Here is an 18,236-nt window from a genome sequence, read left to right as displayed (position 1 = left end):
TTGTGCCACAATATTTCAGTTAACAATCTTATTCAATGATCACTCTATGTTAACTCTTTTCTCATAATATGCAATCAGGTGCAGAGGACCTATTCTGACCCAGATAAACACTGGGTTACAAAGACATTTCTCTCAGCTAGATTTAAATGCTAGATTTATCTAAATTTCAGAATATTAGACTTTCTTCATGAACAAAGAATATATTCAATTCAAATGCTTTATTGACGACTAGTAAACATGAGGCATGCATTATATATACTAAGCTGTATGTATATTATATATATACATATATATATATCACACCAACCAGTATCAACTGTACAAGAATAATACAATATGTACTCTCCAAGGCTACTAGTTCTTAATATATGCCAACATGGTGTACTGGTGCACACTTTCGTATCTGTACGATGGAGGAACAGGTTCGATTCCTGTTGTTGGCTTTCCTTTGAAAGAACTAGTAGAGATCTTCCATTGTTTAAAAATACTTCAATATATCATAGCATTTAATGTCAAAGACACACACTTGCACAGAAAACATGTTTACTAGTCTAATGAAATAGCTAAATTTCATTTAAAATAATTATTTGCATAGAAAAGGTTTCTAATAAAAGAAGGTTGTGATCAAGCATTTCTTGTGCAACACATTCCCATCTGAAAGTTAGCAAAATTCCTCATAAGTTTTATCCCCAAGTAACTGAAACATGTCTGTGTTGCATGTATCCATTTCAAAGATTCTTCAATTTCCACATGAAATAATGCCAAATCTCCTTTTTCGGGTCTTTTATGTCATATATTTCTCTGGCCATACAGTGGAATGAATTACTACTCCTCCTACTGTTAGCTAACTTCTTGATTTGAGAACTGACACTCTCAAACTTCCTCCATAAGTCTTTCTCAAAAAGCTCACCTCTGATCTAAAAATTAAAAACAATATCACAAAACATCAGTATAATCAGTAAAAATTTGCATTGATATGGATCAGGAATAGTAGTAAATACACAATGCACATATATCATAAATATTAATTATGTCGTTACATGTATTTTATCATATATAAATAATGAAACAAGTCTGTAATTTTTGCAGATGAACAACCAACTGTGAATTTTGAATGTCAATATATTTCCCTTTTCATCTAAAGTTTTATATTCATGAAGGTTTTACTTACACAAACAAGAGGGAGGGAATGCTGATGTCTGCTTGTATGCATCCCATATTCTTCACTTCCACTCAAAAAATTCTCATTTTCAAGGAAGTCTTATGAAGATCTGGCTTCTCCTTTTTTAAAGGGTCTGCATGATGCACATGAAATAAAACAAGGCAGGTCAGTTCATTCCATACAAAAAAATCATGCACTTTTCACTATTGTGTTTTATCAATACAGAAATGGTCAGTATCTAATATAATCAATTTGGGATTGAATTTCTTCCACTAACAAATAGAACATATTTTAGAATATGATAAACTTCTCACACCTTTAGATGCCAGAAATAATTGTTTTTGTTATTGCTGTAAGAGGTGGGAAACTTGAAATAACAGACTGTAACAAATTGATTTTGTTGTTAACCTGTTCTGGAAGTCTGTAATTCTTCATTCAAGTTGGATGTTAATTCCTTCCAATATGAATTAGTGTGGAGGAGGATGGGTCCTTGAATACCCCTTTAGAATTTCTTTCTCAATGTCTTTTTCCATCTGGAGTCTGTAGACTACACGGTAAAATAAAGAGATCAATCTGGTTATCTTTCTTTTCCTTTTTCCACAAAACTATATTAAGAGTCATTAATTTGGTACACAAGTACCACAAATTTAATGTATTGAAAACTATCTTGAAATTTGCAATACAGTGAGAGAAACATAAATGCAAAACTTTGTTTTGGGGGATGAATGTCTTGGGGTTTCTCCAGATTGTGATCTTCTACATTTTTTCTTTGAAGCTTTAGCAGGTGTGATTTTATTATCAAATCCAAGCAGTACAATGAGTTTGTGCAAAAGCATAACAATGAAATGTTACTATAGTGCCATATTGTGTACTTCACATTATGTAAAATTTGTTTTTGTTGTGATACAGAATTCCTGGCTACTACAGCCTAAGATTTTTAAATTGAAGTGTATGAACTCAGTTCTCTCATAAAGAAGACAAAGAATTACAAACAAATGCAAAATATAATGCTAACACAAAAATAGAATACCTCAATGTATAACTTTTGGCAATATATAAAACTTGTGGACCGACACACAAATATAATTTTAGACAAACAGGACAGTGAATCAGTGAGGAATAGTAACTGTTGACAATGAAATTGTTAGTGACCCCTTCTGAAATCTGAAGAATATTCAAAGTAAACCAAAGTAACAGCAGAAACTTTAAATCAAGCCTATTGGATCAAGCATAAAGTTGGCAGGTCAACATAAGAATTAAATAATTACATTGTCAGACACCATGTTACTGAATTATAAAATGCATAAATAGCCTTAACTGCTACACAAGCAATATATCTTATTATACCTGTTGGCATGGTTTTGCATATTCATGAAGCATTATATATGAGGGTGTTTTTTCATCTACTATCATGTGTTTCTTCTTTCCATATGTATGGAAATTCATCTGAAATTAAAACGATTAATATACATAATATTGAGAATCTGTAAAATTGTACACTATAAGTCCAATAAAAGCTTAACACACCCCTATCATCGCACAAGAAAGTCATCATATAAACTTCAGCTATAGCCTATAGTCTTATCAAAGTAAAGTTGTTACCTGTGTAGTTATTAGTTGTTACCTGTGTAGTTATTAGTTGTTACCTGTGTAGTTATTAGTTGTTACCTGTGTAGTTATTAGTGTACCTGTGTAGTTATTAGTTGTTAGCGTACCTGTGTAGTTATTAGTTGTTACCTGTGTAGTTATTAGTTGTTATCGTACCTGTGTAGTTATTAATGGTTAGCGTACCTGTGTAGTTATTAATGGCAAAATCATTCATGAATTGATTTATGTAAGTTTTCAAACGATTCACATCAAATGTAAGCTGAAATAAATTCAAACCGAAGCGTGACTGATTTCCCACATACTTCATGAGGGCTTGGACAGAAACGAGGGGGATAGAAAGACCGAATATAAATAACCCCCTCGTTTCCACAGAAACTACGATCAATAATGATATAAGGAACACAAAAAGGTTGGGCAAAGACGGTCCCTCTACGTTTATGTTAGGATAAAACAGCTTTAGGATGTTTTGAGGAGGTACCGTGCATTGTCATAATGGCTGACCTCCTTTTAAAACATGGATGAAAATACAAATATCAGCAATAATTACCTATATTCATTTAAAGATAAGATAATTGCCTAGTAGAGTAGCTCAGTAGGTTAGCACTTCAACAACTGAACTGTAGATCGGGGGTTCGACCTCAGCAGGGTTTTTTTTTTTGTTTTTTTTTGGTTTTTTTGGTGTTTTTTTTTCCAGATTGCTTTCATTTAAGACAGCATGTTTTTGACTAAATAAAGTAGCACGGGGCATGTATTAGTCTTGAAATAACTTCATGAACATGCTTACCGGAATCGATAAAACTTGGGAGTGGCGTTTCTACAAGGAAATCGAGTGATGCATATACACTATTTTGGTGCATAGAACAAACTTATCTTAGTGCAGTAACTTATCAACAGGATAGCAGCCAGTGCCCGCACGGTCGGCACATCCCCACTACGTGTAATTCCTATTCGCTCAGAAATAGTCATTGGAATTTGTATTAATCATACATTGTATTAGATAATAGCTAAATGAATGCATTTTCCAATTTTTTTGTAATGGAATGTTGGAGAGGAAAATTGTTATTGCTCGCGTACATTTGTACAGATGTGACTGTTAAAAACTACATGTGAAAAAAAGGGTATAAATGTATGAAATAAAAAAAATCCCATTGAAATTACATTCAATATTTATCTATAGAGATGTTTACCGCTGAATTCTTAGCGTTTTTACAAAACATTATATTAGTGAGAACAAGTGGTGTGGGGACATGTTCTTACTAATATTTTCTCTCAAAACCATTTTTTTTTTCACGATTCGAAAGAGAGTATTAAGTAAACTTTTATAGGTGTCCCTATAGTTCTACCTAACACAGTACATTTTTGTTTTTACCATAACATATCCATGTATGTATTCTCTTACAAACATTGTGACGACGTCCTCACTAAACAGGTTCCATCGAGAGAGAGAGAGAGAGAGAGAGAGAGCCGCCTTATGCTACACCCCTCCCCCGTTCAGAGATTTCTTTAGATCTAGCAATGTCAGTGTATTGTATATCTCCTACAATGTGCGGCGAAACTGTTGAGACTGTTCACGGTTGTTGTTTTCAGCTTTGACCTTGCGAGTTTCTCGGTTCTCTCTCTTTCATCAGAGACTTTCTGATATGAAGGCCGTGATAGAAACTTGGAACTACATGTAATTCATTGATTTGGTTCAGATAATTTCTTAAACAGAAAACCAATTCTTTAAAAAATCTAAATTAAAATACCTGAGATTTCGTAGTAAATCCGTATTTTGGCATTAATTTAAAAAAAAACCTGATCTATAATCACAATTCCTTGACGTTCTATCTTAATTCTAGGACAAAGCTGTAATTAATGTGCAGATTTAGAAATTGATATTACTCTTTAAAATATGTTCTTTTCACAAGGTCTCAAATTCTATATCGTAAAAGTTTCCGTATGTCAAGTGCAGAAGTACCATCACTACTAAAATGAATCTTTACATCTGTACAGCTACACGTTCATGTAGAAGACATGCTTATGTATCTACCCCATGTAATGATTAGTTTGTGTTGCTTGTGTTGTGTTGACACTAAAAGACAAATCAACTTTAAGAATTGGGAATTGTATGTTTTAATGTATTATACCTGAGACAGTATATGGTGTGTGTGCGTGTGTGTATTTCATTATTATTTTAATACGCCCTGAAGCTGATGTTTATTCTTATCTAGCATATTTATGGTATCTTGTGTTCTCATGTTTTATATGTACAATGAGGATGGGTACAGCTTTTAATGTTTTATTTATTTTCTATGTATTATGTGTATAACATTCCCTTGTAAGGTATATAAGCATTGTAAAGCACCTTTGAGCGTACATAGTGTATGAAAAGGGTGCTATATAAATATGGTATTATTATTATTATTTAATCGCGTAAATCCTGAATAAATTTTAGATCACTGTATCCGCGTGTCTACTCGCCGTCCACTGTCTTATTTGGATATATTTGTAAATATTTTGTATTTATAACCGATGATCTGTATAGCTTAAGGAAATAAAGAATCCGAATCTCAATCTGAATTCAATTACAAGCACCCCCCCCCCCTTCCTCCAATGTTTCTTTTTAAATTAACTCTCCTTAGCTTCTATGTTGAAATCAACACTTTTAAAACAGGAAATTGACAGTACTACAGAACTCAGACGCGACCCTCTTGAAGTGGGTTAGAAATCTACAAAAAATATACTGGTGTTACACACTATAGGTTTCACAAATTATGTACATGTCGTGAATATAAAATGACATCTGTCAGGAAAACCAGTAAAACCAAGTTAAAAAGTATTTCTTTGTTCGTCAGGGGGTGGAATATTAACCTTGATATACATAGGGTTAATCAAACTTTCTCATTGTGCGTCAGGAACGGGTTGGATGATTTAATAAATATCTACAAGTAATTCTAATTTTAAACAACTACATTGTATGCGGTTTGTGTTAGTTTCATGTTACACTGGTTGTCAGTTTATTTTCCCTCACAACCCTTGCATTGTCAACGTTTCACATTCATTTTCAATTTTTGTTACATTTCCAATGTTTTTATCTTCAACATCTTTCGCCGATAGTCATGTCCTCATGAATGCAGAGAGTGTATGAATCTTGATATTTATTTTTTTATGACAATTTGATATATGGGAATAGTCCGACAGCTAGAACTGAAAGCAAAATGTAGGTATAAAAAATAAATTTAATTCTTGAAAATACTTTGGGTACACGACGGTATGACCCAGCATGCTTTTCATGAAGTTTGGTGGGGGGTTTTTTTTCTTGGTTTTTTTTTTCTTTTGGTTTTTTTTTGGTTTTTTTTTTTTTTTTCTTATCAAAAACTAATGGACCTGAACACGATTTGAGCCGAAAATTTCAAAATCTTATTTTTCCATTTCTAATGATTAGAATGTTTAATTAAGGTATTTCTAGCGGTCAGAAAAACTTTGAATGTCAGATGTCAAGGTACACGAGAGATGCAGAGCTCACAATTCTTTGTTATGTGAACAACACTCGTGTCATGTTTTTGTTTACATAGGTTACATATACTAGTAAAAGTTTCATTTCATGCAGATTTTTTCAATTCACAAGTTTATTCTGAATACAATTAGATAATTTTTAGTGTTTGACACATTTCATTTTGTTTTAAACATGCTATTTTCTACCAGACCATCTATATGTAAATGTTAAGCAAGATACAATTAATCAATCAATCAATCTATATGTAAACAAAGACATCACGCGAGCCTTGTTTACATTTCAAAGAATTGCAAGTGCTGTATCTCGCTTGAATCTCGACAACTGACATTGGAATTTTGGTTGACCATTAGAAATACTTTAGTTTTTAAGCATTGTAGACAATAAAATGGAAAAATAAAATTTGAAAATTTTTAGCTCAAATCGTGTTCATGCCCCTTTAAGTTTGATGCGGAGTCGCTATGTGGAAATTAATCACAGAACTTTCCGGTCAGGTGGCGACCGTCCTAAACACTAAATTATAGTGTCCTAAACCGCGCTGGCTCCCGATGTTTTAATCAAATATAAATAATTTTAGAAATTATCTTCCTATAAATAGTCTACTCACAATATCTTTACAGGAAGACATTTTTTATGCGTTCTACATATAATTAAAACGTCGAGAGCTTAGACAAAAAGCTTACTACATTGAATTCTAAGTTTAGAGTGATAAAAAAACCACAATTATGTTCTCTTTCAGAAAAGATTTGATAAAACGCGGACGGAAAACTGTGAAGAAGAAAAAACCGTTGCTTAAATACTGAATGTAGCTTGTAATTTGTATCATTTACAGCGCGGAGTGGATGCTGAAGGAGCGACATTATTTTGTTCAAATGAACCCCAAAAATTCGCTTAACCTACCAACTACATGCATTTACAAAGGGAATTCCCCTCGACCAAACTAAAAAAACTACAACTGTCAGGTTCTGTCGGATTCTCTCTTACGGTTACCGTAAAGGTGAGCATTTTGATTAAAGATAAAACAGTGCATTAATTTTACGGTTGTCGTAAAGGTGAGCATTTTGATTAAAGATAAAACAGTGCATTAATGTTACGGTTGTCGTAAAGGTGAGTCACTTTGATTAAAGATAAAACAGTGCCTTAATGTTACGGTTGTCGTAAAAGTGAGTCACTTTGATTAAAGATAAAACAGTGCATTAATTTTACGGTTGTCGTAAAAGTGAGTCACTTTGATTAAAGATAAAACAGTGCATTAATGTTACGGTTGTCGTAAAGGTGAGTTATTTTGATTAAAGATAAAACAGTACGTTAATTTTACGGTTACCTTAATGGTTGAGTAATTTTGACTAAAAACGGTCCGTTCATTTTCGTGAATAATACTAGATTTATCTCATTGATGTATTTACAAGGTATGTTTTCAAGAGCACAATGCGTGATTCCTTTTTTTATACATGTAGTTTACATCACGCTATATCGATAAACAATATAGAAACTTGCTACACGTATAAATCAATTTTTCTGCCCGCTATTTGAAGAGTTTCAATTTTCAGTTTTTGACACAATCCGGGCATGTTTGAGTGTTTCTTTACTATAGGGTATTTTTTACCGCCATGATACACCTAGAACAATTTTTAATGAAAGGTGAAGATAAGGAACAGTGATCAATCTCATAACTCCTGTAAAGGCGAAGATAACGAACAGTGATCAATCTCATAACTCCTATAAAGGTGAAGATAACGAACAATGAGCAATCTCATAACTCCTATAAAGGTGAAGATAACGAACAATGAGCAATCTCATAACTCCTATAAAGGTGAAGATAACGAACAGTGATCAATCTCATAACTCCTATATAAAGGTCAAGATAACGAACAGTGATCAATCTCATAACTCCTATAAAGGTGAAGATAACGAACAGTGATCTATCTCATAACTCCTATAAAGGTGAAGATAACGAACAGTGAGCAATCTCATAACTCCTATAAGCAAACAAAATAGATAGTTGTGCAAACACGGACCCCTGGATATACCAAAGGTTTGGATCAGGTGCCTAAGAGGAGTAAGCATTCCCTATCAATAAAATTGTAAAAAAAAAAAAAAAATCAGGGTGTCTATATACAGAAAAGCTCTGAAAACAAATACACAATACATGCTAATAATTTGATCAACTCCACTTAATTCAGTTTGTGTTGTTGCTATTTTTACATAATTCCAATGTCATTTATCATATTTGTTTTGATTGGACCACAGGGACATCATATCTTTTCTTGGCCTAAGAGTTCAAAACTGTGCAGCAAACTGGGATTTTATTTGGATAAAAACTATTTACATTGGGAATATTTGGAATATTTTAGTCTGGATAAGTTCTAGGACATCATTTGCATCAGTAGACACCAGGATTTGTGTAACTTTTTTCACGTAAGATGTTTTTTGACTTTGTTTACAAATCGTGTGCTACTTTCGATTCTTCCCTTGTGTATTTATATATATATGTGTGATAGAGAACAGAGCGGATAAGATGCCCCTGTGATTGGACAAAAATAAAGTTGACCAAGAATTTACGCATTAATGAATCCGAAAACGCGATTTATTCATACGCGCTTGAAAGCAAATAACGTAATGCGGGGAAACTATTCATTTTTTTTTTTTAGAATTATTAACTCAGTGAACAAATAGGAATTATAAGAATGAAATATTCTTTCGGAAGAATTCATCGGTATGTAAACTCCGGACAATTTACTCACAAACTTAACATTAAAGCGTTTTGCACATTCATTCAGTTTGTGAGTAAAATGTCAAGTTTACAAATCGATCAATGTTAGTTTCTATAATGTTCTGTATATCTCTTCACATTTTGTACAGAAATAAGTTCAGTTTGTTTGAAGCAAGTGCTTGATAGGACAGGGACATGGGAAAAACAACAACAACAACAACAAAAAACAAACCGGTCGTAGGCTAGGAAATTATCAATACTGGCTAAGTCCTGTGAGAGTTTCTGTCATTGAAAAGGTATAGAAGAGTTACCCTTCCTGAAAACCAATGAAAGCTAGTTTACATTACTGTATCGTCGTGTTCAACTTCCTGAAATTCACACACACTATAGGGAAAAATGTACTCTTTCAATAATGTTCCAGTATATTGACAGAAAGTGTGATCTACTCAAAATATATTCAAACATATGTGAAAATGTTCTAGGGTATGGGAAAATCTGTTTTCACCATTGTTACAGACAAAGGTATTGAACTGAATTTATGAGAAAACGTGTCAATGGTTTTGTTCTCTAAACACAATGTATAAACTATTCTTATGGACTTGGTTCGTCAATGCGTATGGATATTAAAGATATCAAATCAAATATAGCATTTTTTTTTCTTGAACTTGCTAGGATAAAACGAAACATTGAAACCATTATTTCGTCCCCGATTCCATCGCGGTTGTAATGTCTAATATATCCAACGTGATAACTTTTTGTGAGTTACCTTGTGGACAAATTTTCATTAAATAAGCACACGTGACTATCAGATATTAGAAGAATGCGGTGGGTGCACCTTCGTAAACATTCTTTAGATCCACCCCTGAATTGTTAGATTATAGTACCATTAAATTATTCCATTTACCAAATAAATATATGGGGCTAACGGTGGGTGTGACCGGTCAGCTATGGATGCTTACTCCTCCGAAGCACCAGATCCCACCTTTGGTATCCCCAGGGATCAGTGTTTGCCCTACTTCTAATTTTGTATTCTTTATAGGAATTATGAAATTGATCTCTATTCGTTATCTTCACGTTTTCATGTTTCAGAATGGAACACATACCGCGATTATCAGAGGCTGTGTATGTGGGGGTGTGTCGTATAGCGGGCACGCCCACAATGGTGTCAATCAGGAGAACAGCGATTGATACTGCGGAGGCGATACTGAAGTCAACGGATGAAAAGACGCATATGCCGGCTCATATGTTAAGTGGCAGTGATAGAGAAGGATTCTGTTTACAAGGTTCGGACGTGGATTACATGATATGGTTTCGTGACCATAAAGTACTGTGTGACATCAACCAGGCTGAACGTTATAACGTCGGGACCTGTACTCTTATTTTGATGGAGAGGATCGAGGACCAACCAGGATTTGTTTTGTTACAACTACTGACGCCCACAAAGAACATACTTGTTAGGCGATCATGTATCAGATACAAGGACACGTTATACATCAGTAGTTCCTCATTCCGACAAAACACTTTCAAAGCGTCTGGAGGAGAGATAATGCACGGGCCATGTGCAAGTGGGAAAAGGGGAAATTTAGAATACGATTTTGCGTTCTGCTTTCATTCTCCACACTGGCCGTCTGCAGCTGATAAGTTCATAGATAGATGTCTTACACGAGGGTGGCCTGTTTTCAATGTACTAAGGGACATTATCAGTGCCGGATGTCACATGGTGCCGATAGGACTAAAGGGGTCGCCACAGGAAGATTCGGAATGGCGGACGTCCTTCTCTTCAGCTGAACAAAAACTTGTGTATAGTATGAATCATACACAGTTTCTGTGCTATGGGATGCTAAAATTATTTCTGAAAGAGGTATTAAATATTGTAGATGCAAATGGACAATCGCTACTCTGTTCATATTTCATGAAGACAGTGTTATTTTGGGTCATTCAAAGCAACAACATTGATTGGTCCCCACCAAACCTACTGTCAGGATTCTGGATGTGTTTCAAAGGTCTATTGTCTTGTGTTCAACGGGGTTATCTTCCCAATTTCTTCATTCCAGAAAACAACATGTTCCAGTCGAAAATACACGGCCATTCACAAGAGTTGTTGTATGATCGTCTGCTCGAATTCTATAACAAAGGAATTGCGTGTTTACTTCATAGCCCCTCCATTCGACGTTCTCTCATGCAGGCAATACTTCACAGAGAGTATGTTGTAAGTACTCGCGAGATGGACATTGTCTCAGAGGTGAGACTGCATATCGAGATCGTCAATGAAATAGACAAAATGTACGGGTCCCTGAGAAAAATATGTTCTATACAGGGGGAGGGGGGCTCTTTCATCATGCTTGCTAGTGTTATTACTGATTTTGCTTTACCGATATCACCACACCAGCACGTGATATCACGGATGTTCTGCTCAGACATCATCAGATCCATCGTAGATCACTTATCAGGAATCTTAAACAACAAGAAAAACAGACAAAAAGTCGAGTTTCTTAAATCTTGCGAACAACTCTTGAAAATTAGCGTTCGATTCGGATGTTTATCGGATGTAATATATCTTGCTTTATTTCATTGTGTAACGGGTGAGAATCAGAAGGCCCTTCGAGTTTTAGAAAAGTTGAAAAGAGCTCTCTTTCAGCCTTACGTCATCTATAATGGCAGAGTAAACAGAATGGCGTACAGACAGAAAGTGGTAGGGCAGTCACTACAGGAGAAAATGAAGAAAGCTGCATCGATGGATTTAATGTTTCCGAAACGCTGTATGCTTATTCAAGAACTAACACTAGAAAAAACTGTAACCACGCAGTTGGCACTATGTATCTCTCCATATATCATGACGCTAATGATGTTAATTGTATGTAACCATGACAACTCACAAAAACAACAGGAAGTTCTTCGTGAGTTGTACATCCTTGTACACAATGAGGATGAACGGTATATTGACAAAAGCTTGAGAGATATTTCATGGCAGATTCTGGGAATTTGTCAACAGATCTGTGGGGACCACAGGGGAGCTCTCAGATCTTATCAGGAATCACTGAAGCAAGAGCCATACAATGGGATACAGGAGGCCAGTTACAGGAGAATACAAGACGCCCGCAGTAGAATTTAGAGAATGCCTATTGGTTCGATACGTCACGTGCCCTGCGACATTTCATACCGATTGTAAGGCCATTTTTGGCACACTGATTTTGAATAAGGATAACTCCGTTTACCTGATAAGGATATAGGGCTCACGGCGGGTGTGACCTGTCGATAAGGGATGCTTACTCCTCCTAGGCACATGATCCCACCTCTGGTGTGTCCGGGGGTCCGTGTTTGCCCGACTATCTATTTTGTATTGCTTATAGGAGTTATGAGATTGATCACTGTTCGTTATTTTTACCTTTCATTGATGGAGTTCACCATGTGACTTATATGCTTGAGAGGAAGAACTAAATGTTTTATCTAGTGTAGTTAATCAATAAATTAATGTAATAAACCTTTGATATTGTTTTCACTGTGTAAATAGGTGTAGGTAACAACACACACTAAAATTTTCCTAACGGTATGAACACCCCCATTGCAAGGTGGGAAATCGTGGTTTTGAGCTCAGTGAAGACAAAAATATACCTTTTGAAATATACTTTGGATAATAACAATATAACCTCCCCTTTTTTAAATAGAAAAAGTGGTCATACATCTTTGCATCGCTATCAAAATAGCAGATGCACATCGTCATACTTCCTGGTTGTAACATGTTGGACGGTGACACCGGGCACTTCCACTATGAGCCCTATATCATGACCAGCTAAACGGAGTAATCCATCGTCAGAATCAGTGTGTAAAGAACGACCTACGAATGGGTATGAAACACGTCAGGCAGCATTTGACCCTATGCAGATTATATTTGTAAATTTGACCATTACAACGACCATATGATTCGTGAATTGCCAAAGGTGTAACTTGTAAAGTGAGCTTGGCATCACATAACCATACTCGGGTTTTGAATGCACATCAATAGCCCGGTCTACTGAAGAGAGAGAGAGAGAGAGAGAGAGAGAGAGAGAGAGAGAGAGAGGTAACACACATCAAACCGATACATGAAAGTATATTTAGATATAGGGCTCACGGCGGTTGTGACTGGTCAACAGGGTATGCTTACTCCTCCTAGGAACCTGATCCTACCTCTGCTATATCCAGGAATCCATGTTTGCCCAAGTTTCTATTTTGTATTGCTTATAGGAGTTATGAGATTAATCACTGTTCGTTATCTTCATCTTTCATTTTCAAGATGCTAATAATAATTAGGATACTGAACAATGCCATATTGTTTTTATTTGCTCTGTGGAGAATACATCGTCGCGACATGGGGATTATCATATAATTTCTATATTGTTTTACGTCCGTTCGAGATTTATTTCCTTATATTGAGACGTCACTAGCTGTAGGTGAAGTGGAAGTTTAGACCTGTGCTTGACGCCCATAGTCATACCAGTGAGGGTTCCATAAGGTTTCAATGCCTGCTGCGATACGGGTCCCATTTTCAAGGTCATATTCGAAAGACCACGCAATTGTTACTTCTAAGTGGCGAGCGTTAAGCTACGAATCAATCATTACCTATGTTCACCTGTTAACTAATTACTACCTATGTTTACCTGTTAATTAATCATAACCTATTTTTACCAGTTGATTAATCACTACCAATGTTTACCTGTTAATCACTACATATATTTACCTGTTTATCACTACCTATGTTTACCTGTTAATCACTATCTCTGTTTACCTATTAATCACTACCTATGTTTACCTGTTAATTAATCACTACCTATGTTTACCTGTTAATCACTATCTATGTTTACCTGTTAAGTAATCACTACCTCTGCTTACCTGTTAATTAATCACTACCTATGTTTACCTGTTAATTAATTACTACCTATGTTTACCTGTTGATTAATTACTACCTATGTTTACCTGTCAATTAATCACTACCTATGTTTACCTGTTCATTAATCATAACCTATGTTTACCTGTTAATCACTACCTATATTTACCTGTTAATTAATCACTATCTATGTTACCTGTTAATTGATCACTACCTATATTTACCTGTTAATCACTACCTATGTTTACCTATTAATCACTACCTATGTTTACCTGTTAATTAACTACTACCTATGTTTACATGTTGATTAATCACTACCTATGTTTACCTGTTAATCACTACATATATTTACCTGTTTATCACTACCTATGTTTACCTGTTAATCACTATCTAAGTTTACCTGTTAATTAATCACTACCTGTGTTGACATGCTAATTAATCACTACCTATGTTTACCTGTTCATCAATCACTACCTACGTTCAGCTGTTAATTAATTATTACTTCTGTTAACATGTTAATTAATCACTACCTATGTTTACCTGTTAATTAATCACTAGCTATGTTTACCTGTTAATCACTATCTATGTTTACCTGTTAATTAATCACTACTATGTTTACCTGTTAATTAATCACTACCTATGTTTACCTGTTAATTAATCACTACCTATGTTTACCTGTTAATCAATTACTACCTATGTTTACTTGTTGATTAATTACTACCTATGTTTACTTGTTCATTGATCACTACGTATGTTTACCTGTTAATTAATCACTACCTATGTTTACCTGTTAATCACTATCTATGTTGCCTGTTAATTAATCACTACCTATGTTTACCTGTTAATCACTACCTATGTTTACCTGTTAATTAATCACTACCTATGTTTACCTGTTAATCACTACCTATGTTTATCTGTTAATCACTACCTATGTTTACCTGTTAATTAATCACTACCTATGTTTACCTGTTAATTAATCACTACCTATGTTTACCTGTTGATTAATCACTACCTATGTTTACCTGTTGATTAATTACTACCTATGTTTACCTGTTAAGCTTGACGGGGTCACGTTTTCATATGATGGCATTCCAAGGAAGAAAAACGCCAAGGGGTCAGTTGCACAAAAATTAGATAAATTTTACAGACAGTTAACTTCAAGTTAACGCCACATGAATGTTAAAGTTAATGACAATTTAACTGTCGGTTAAAGTTAACTAACTTCTGGGTCCTGTTTATTAGGGATTGGTTCATACGTTCCTTTAGAATGAATGTGAAGCTTGTACATTATTCAAAATAACAGTTTGAGCAATATTTGTTCTACAATGCTTTAAAATATTTTATTTAGAGATAGAGAGCGTCCAAGTTCCGTACATTATTCCTCAATAAATCAGTAAATACGTAAGCAATGATCGTTTTCCTATATCAGTAGATCTTTACAGAACGTCCCTGTCCCTCCTCTCTTCATCTACACATTCTCTCCATGTACCTCTCTCCATCTATCCCTCCTCTCCACCTGTCTCTCCTCTCTCCACCTGTCTCTCCTCTCTCCATCTGTCTCTCCTCTCTCCATCTGTCTCTCCTCTCTCCACCTGTCTCTCCTCTCTCCACCTGTCTCTCCTCTCTCCACCTGTCTCTCCTCTCTCCATCTGTCTCTCCTCTCTCCACCTGTCTCTCCTCTCTCCATCTGTCTCTCCTCTCTCCATCTGTCTCTCCTCTCTCCACCTGTCTCTCCTCTCTCCATCTGTCTCTCCTCTCTCCATCTGTCTCTCCTCTCTGTATCTGCTCATCATCTCTACATCTGCCTCTCCACTCTCCATCAATATCTCCTCTCTCCATCTGTCTCTCCTCTCTCCACCTGTCTCTCCTCTCTCCATCTGTCTCTCCTCTCTGTATCTGCTCATCATCTCTACATCTGTCTCTCCTCTCTGTATCTGCTCATCATCTCTACATCTGCCTCTCCACTCTCCATCAATATCTCCTCTGTCCATCTGTCTCTCCTCTCTCTATCTGTCTCTCCTCTCTCCATCTGTCCCTCCCCTCTCCATCTGCTCCTCTTTTATCCAACCTGATCGTCCAAGGAGAGTGCGTTAAATTTAGAATATGCCGTGTTCCAAATATTTGTGCTTGTGCACTTTGATTTGAAATCGTATTATGCATTGACAGTTAACCTACAATGGTTAACCATAAAGATTTTTTGTCATCTGGAGCGGATGTAGGGCTTTCACATGAAACCATGGGGCGACTGACCACATGTTTCGTTTATTGCAGATCTGCACAGAAAATTGAATTGACATTCATTTTCCGTAAACACTGTTGATCGAAGATGTCAAAATCCAGAGTGTGTCATGGACAGGTTTATTGTCTTTATATGTTCGCACGTGGAATTTTGACACAACACACGCGCTGTCAACATGGAATTTGGAATAAATCGTTCATGAGGTTGTGTAGATTATTAATCTTAAAGTATCATAAGAACACACAATCGATTTTTCAGGTGTAGGGTTTGCGACGCAAGTTAGTGCCTTCGGTATTGTTTTTTTTTTTTTCAAGAATCACCCCCAGAGTCGTCCTCATCTGCTTCGTACTTAAATATCTTATTGAACATCGATGTTAACCGCAATTCAAGAGTCATTTTCTGTACAAACCAAAGAATCTGAAAATGTCGTTTAAACACATGGCACCAATATCCATATCTTTTTTTGGAATTATGAGTATACTTATGTATGTATTAGTGAATAAAAACTCATTTTATCATTTTGAAGTGCTCGTTACCACGGCAACCAGACATGACCTAATAATGGGCATTTTCAAAGGCTCAATTCCATAAAATATAGCATATTTAACTCCCACATTTCTTATAAAGAAATAGAATGACAATGCCTTTATCTTTATATTATAAATTAAGTATTCTTAAATGATCAAAATAATTAATATTCAAATGTACTGCTTTAAGGTTGATCGATCCTCATGTGATGTCATAGGTTTTTGCAAAATGTTATTTAATTAAATTTTGCGCATGATTGAAATATATCTTTCAGAGAAATTTTATTCACTGAATAAAATAAAAAATTTGGTAAACTTTTAATACTGAAAAAGTTTTTATTTTCCATAGATAATCGATTATTTATAATTTTAAAAATGTTGTCAAGGGCAATAACTCATATGCTGGAATTTCCTCTGCTGCATGTTTATGACACAATGATTTCCCTAATATCCACAATTAATTTTATATATCTATCAATTATCAGATTTCTTAAAACTGTTGACATATAAATTTTGTCATTTCAACAAGTTTTTATTAATTTTCACCATTCCTTTTAACGAAAATGTGTATTTTTTTATGTTGATGTATACTTCTGTTTTTCTATGTCTGACATCTTAAAAAGGTGGCAACATACACATTTTCTTTGGTTATTGATTAGATTAAACAATATTGAGTGGAAATCAATATAGTTTTCCCACTTTTGACCAATAATATTGATAAGTCACACGAGGATCGACCCACCTTATCGTAGTTCCACACTCGTGTGACGTCATAGGATTTTGCAAAGTCAATAATTTAATGATAGGAACATAAATTTTGTTGGAATCTTTTTCAATAGTTATTGTAAAAAATCTTGTTAGCCATAAAATAATTCAAAATTCTTAGTTATATTTGAATAGTCAATTATATGTTTCAAAATATTGAATCCAAGGACAATAACTCTGTTTTCATTCAATTATTTATCAAGTCCATAATGCGATATATTTCCTTTATTTTTGACAAACATTTTACCAAGGTGATAAGGAATCATTATCTGTGTTTTTTCATGAAATTATATACAATTTTAATCCCGAGTGATTTAAATAGCTCAGCTGTATGGTGCCAGACTTCAGTTTTTGATGGGGGTATACATAATCTGGAAGCTATAGATTTGAAATTATTAAGGAAAGGTATGGATTTTTTCCCATGAATAACTATAACAGATGTAACTCTACTAATATAAACAGAAAAAATGATATGTAAACCATGCTATAAGGAAAATGCGTCCACATTTGTTTGTTTTTTAACATTTTGGGGAATAACGCTAATTCAATAATTTTCCACATATTATTCTAAAACTTGATGAACATATTGAAAATGACATGTGTTTTAGTTATTGACATGTTTCCCGATAAATAAATGCAATTCAAAAAATATTTTGTTGTTTTTATATTAAAATAACAACAAATAACTGTTTCCAATGAATTTCATAAAAATCTACATCGGGGTATATGACTTTAGTGGTGTATGTAATGAAAATTAATATGGAAACCCTTAACTGTTTTGCCTTTTTTCATTACTCTGAATGTTAATTTATTGATTCCAAACAAAAAAATGCTACCTAAACCCCCAAAATCCAGGACTAAGGAC

At 34.7% G+C, this 18,236-nt stretch overlaps 1 protein-coding gene and 1 long non-coding RNA gene across 3 annotated transcripts; one reads left to right on the top strand and one right to left on the bottom strand.

Moving 5' to 3' along the window:
- Window positions 1–203: 203 nt before the first annotated feature.
- On the bottom strand, window positions 204–2,661 carry LOC130049347 (uncharacterized). 2 transcript variants are annotated; one of them, XR_008797856.1, is made up of 4 exons: window positions 2,510–2,661; window positions 1,571–1,709; window positions 1,172–1,295; window positions 204–917 (listed from the first exon to the last, which is right to left on the bottom strand). It is a non-coding gene; the product is annotated as an uncharacterized LOC130049347 (long non-coding RNA). The 2 variants fall into 2 exon arrangements; XR_008797857.1 differs by having other exon boundaries at window positions 1,571–1,702.
- A 4,414-nt stretch (window positions 2,662–7,075) lies between these two features.
- LOC125662494 (uncharacterized) lies at window positions 7,076–17,987 on the top strand. The gene is made up of 2 exons (XM_048894730.2): window positions 7,076–7,260; window positions 10,066–17,987. Exon 2 carries the CDS (start codon window positions 10,067–10,069, stop codon window positions 12,086–12,088), a length of 2,022 nt encoding a protein of 673 aa, XP_048750687.2. The 5' UTR covers window positions 7,076–7,260; window position 10,066; the 3' UTR covers window positions 12,089–17,987.
- Window positions 17,988–18,236: the final 249 nt, after the last annotated feature.

The sequence above is a fragment of the Ostrea edulis genome, chromosome 8, assembly GCF_947568905.1.
Source record: "Ostrea edulis chromosome 8, xbOstEdul1.1, whole genome shotgun sequence".
Classification (NCBI taxonomy): domain Eukaryota; kingdom Metazoa; phylum Mollusca; class Bivalvia; order Ostreida; family Ostreidae; genus Ostrea; species Ostrea edulis.
Note: the sequence above shows the minus strand (reverse complement) of the source record. Positions and strands in the feature narration are given on the sequence as shown.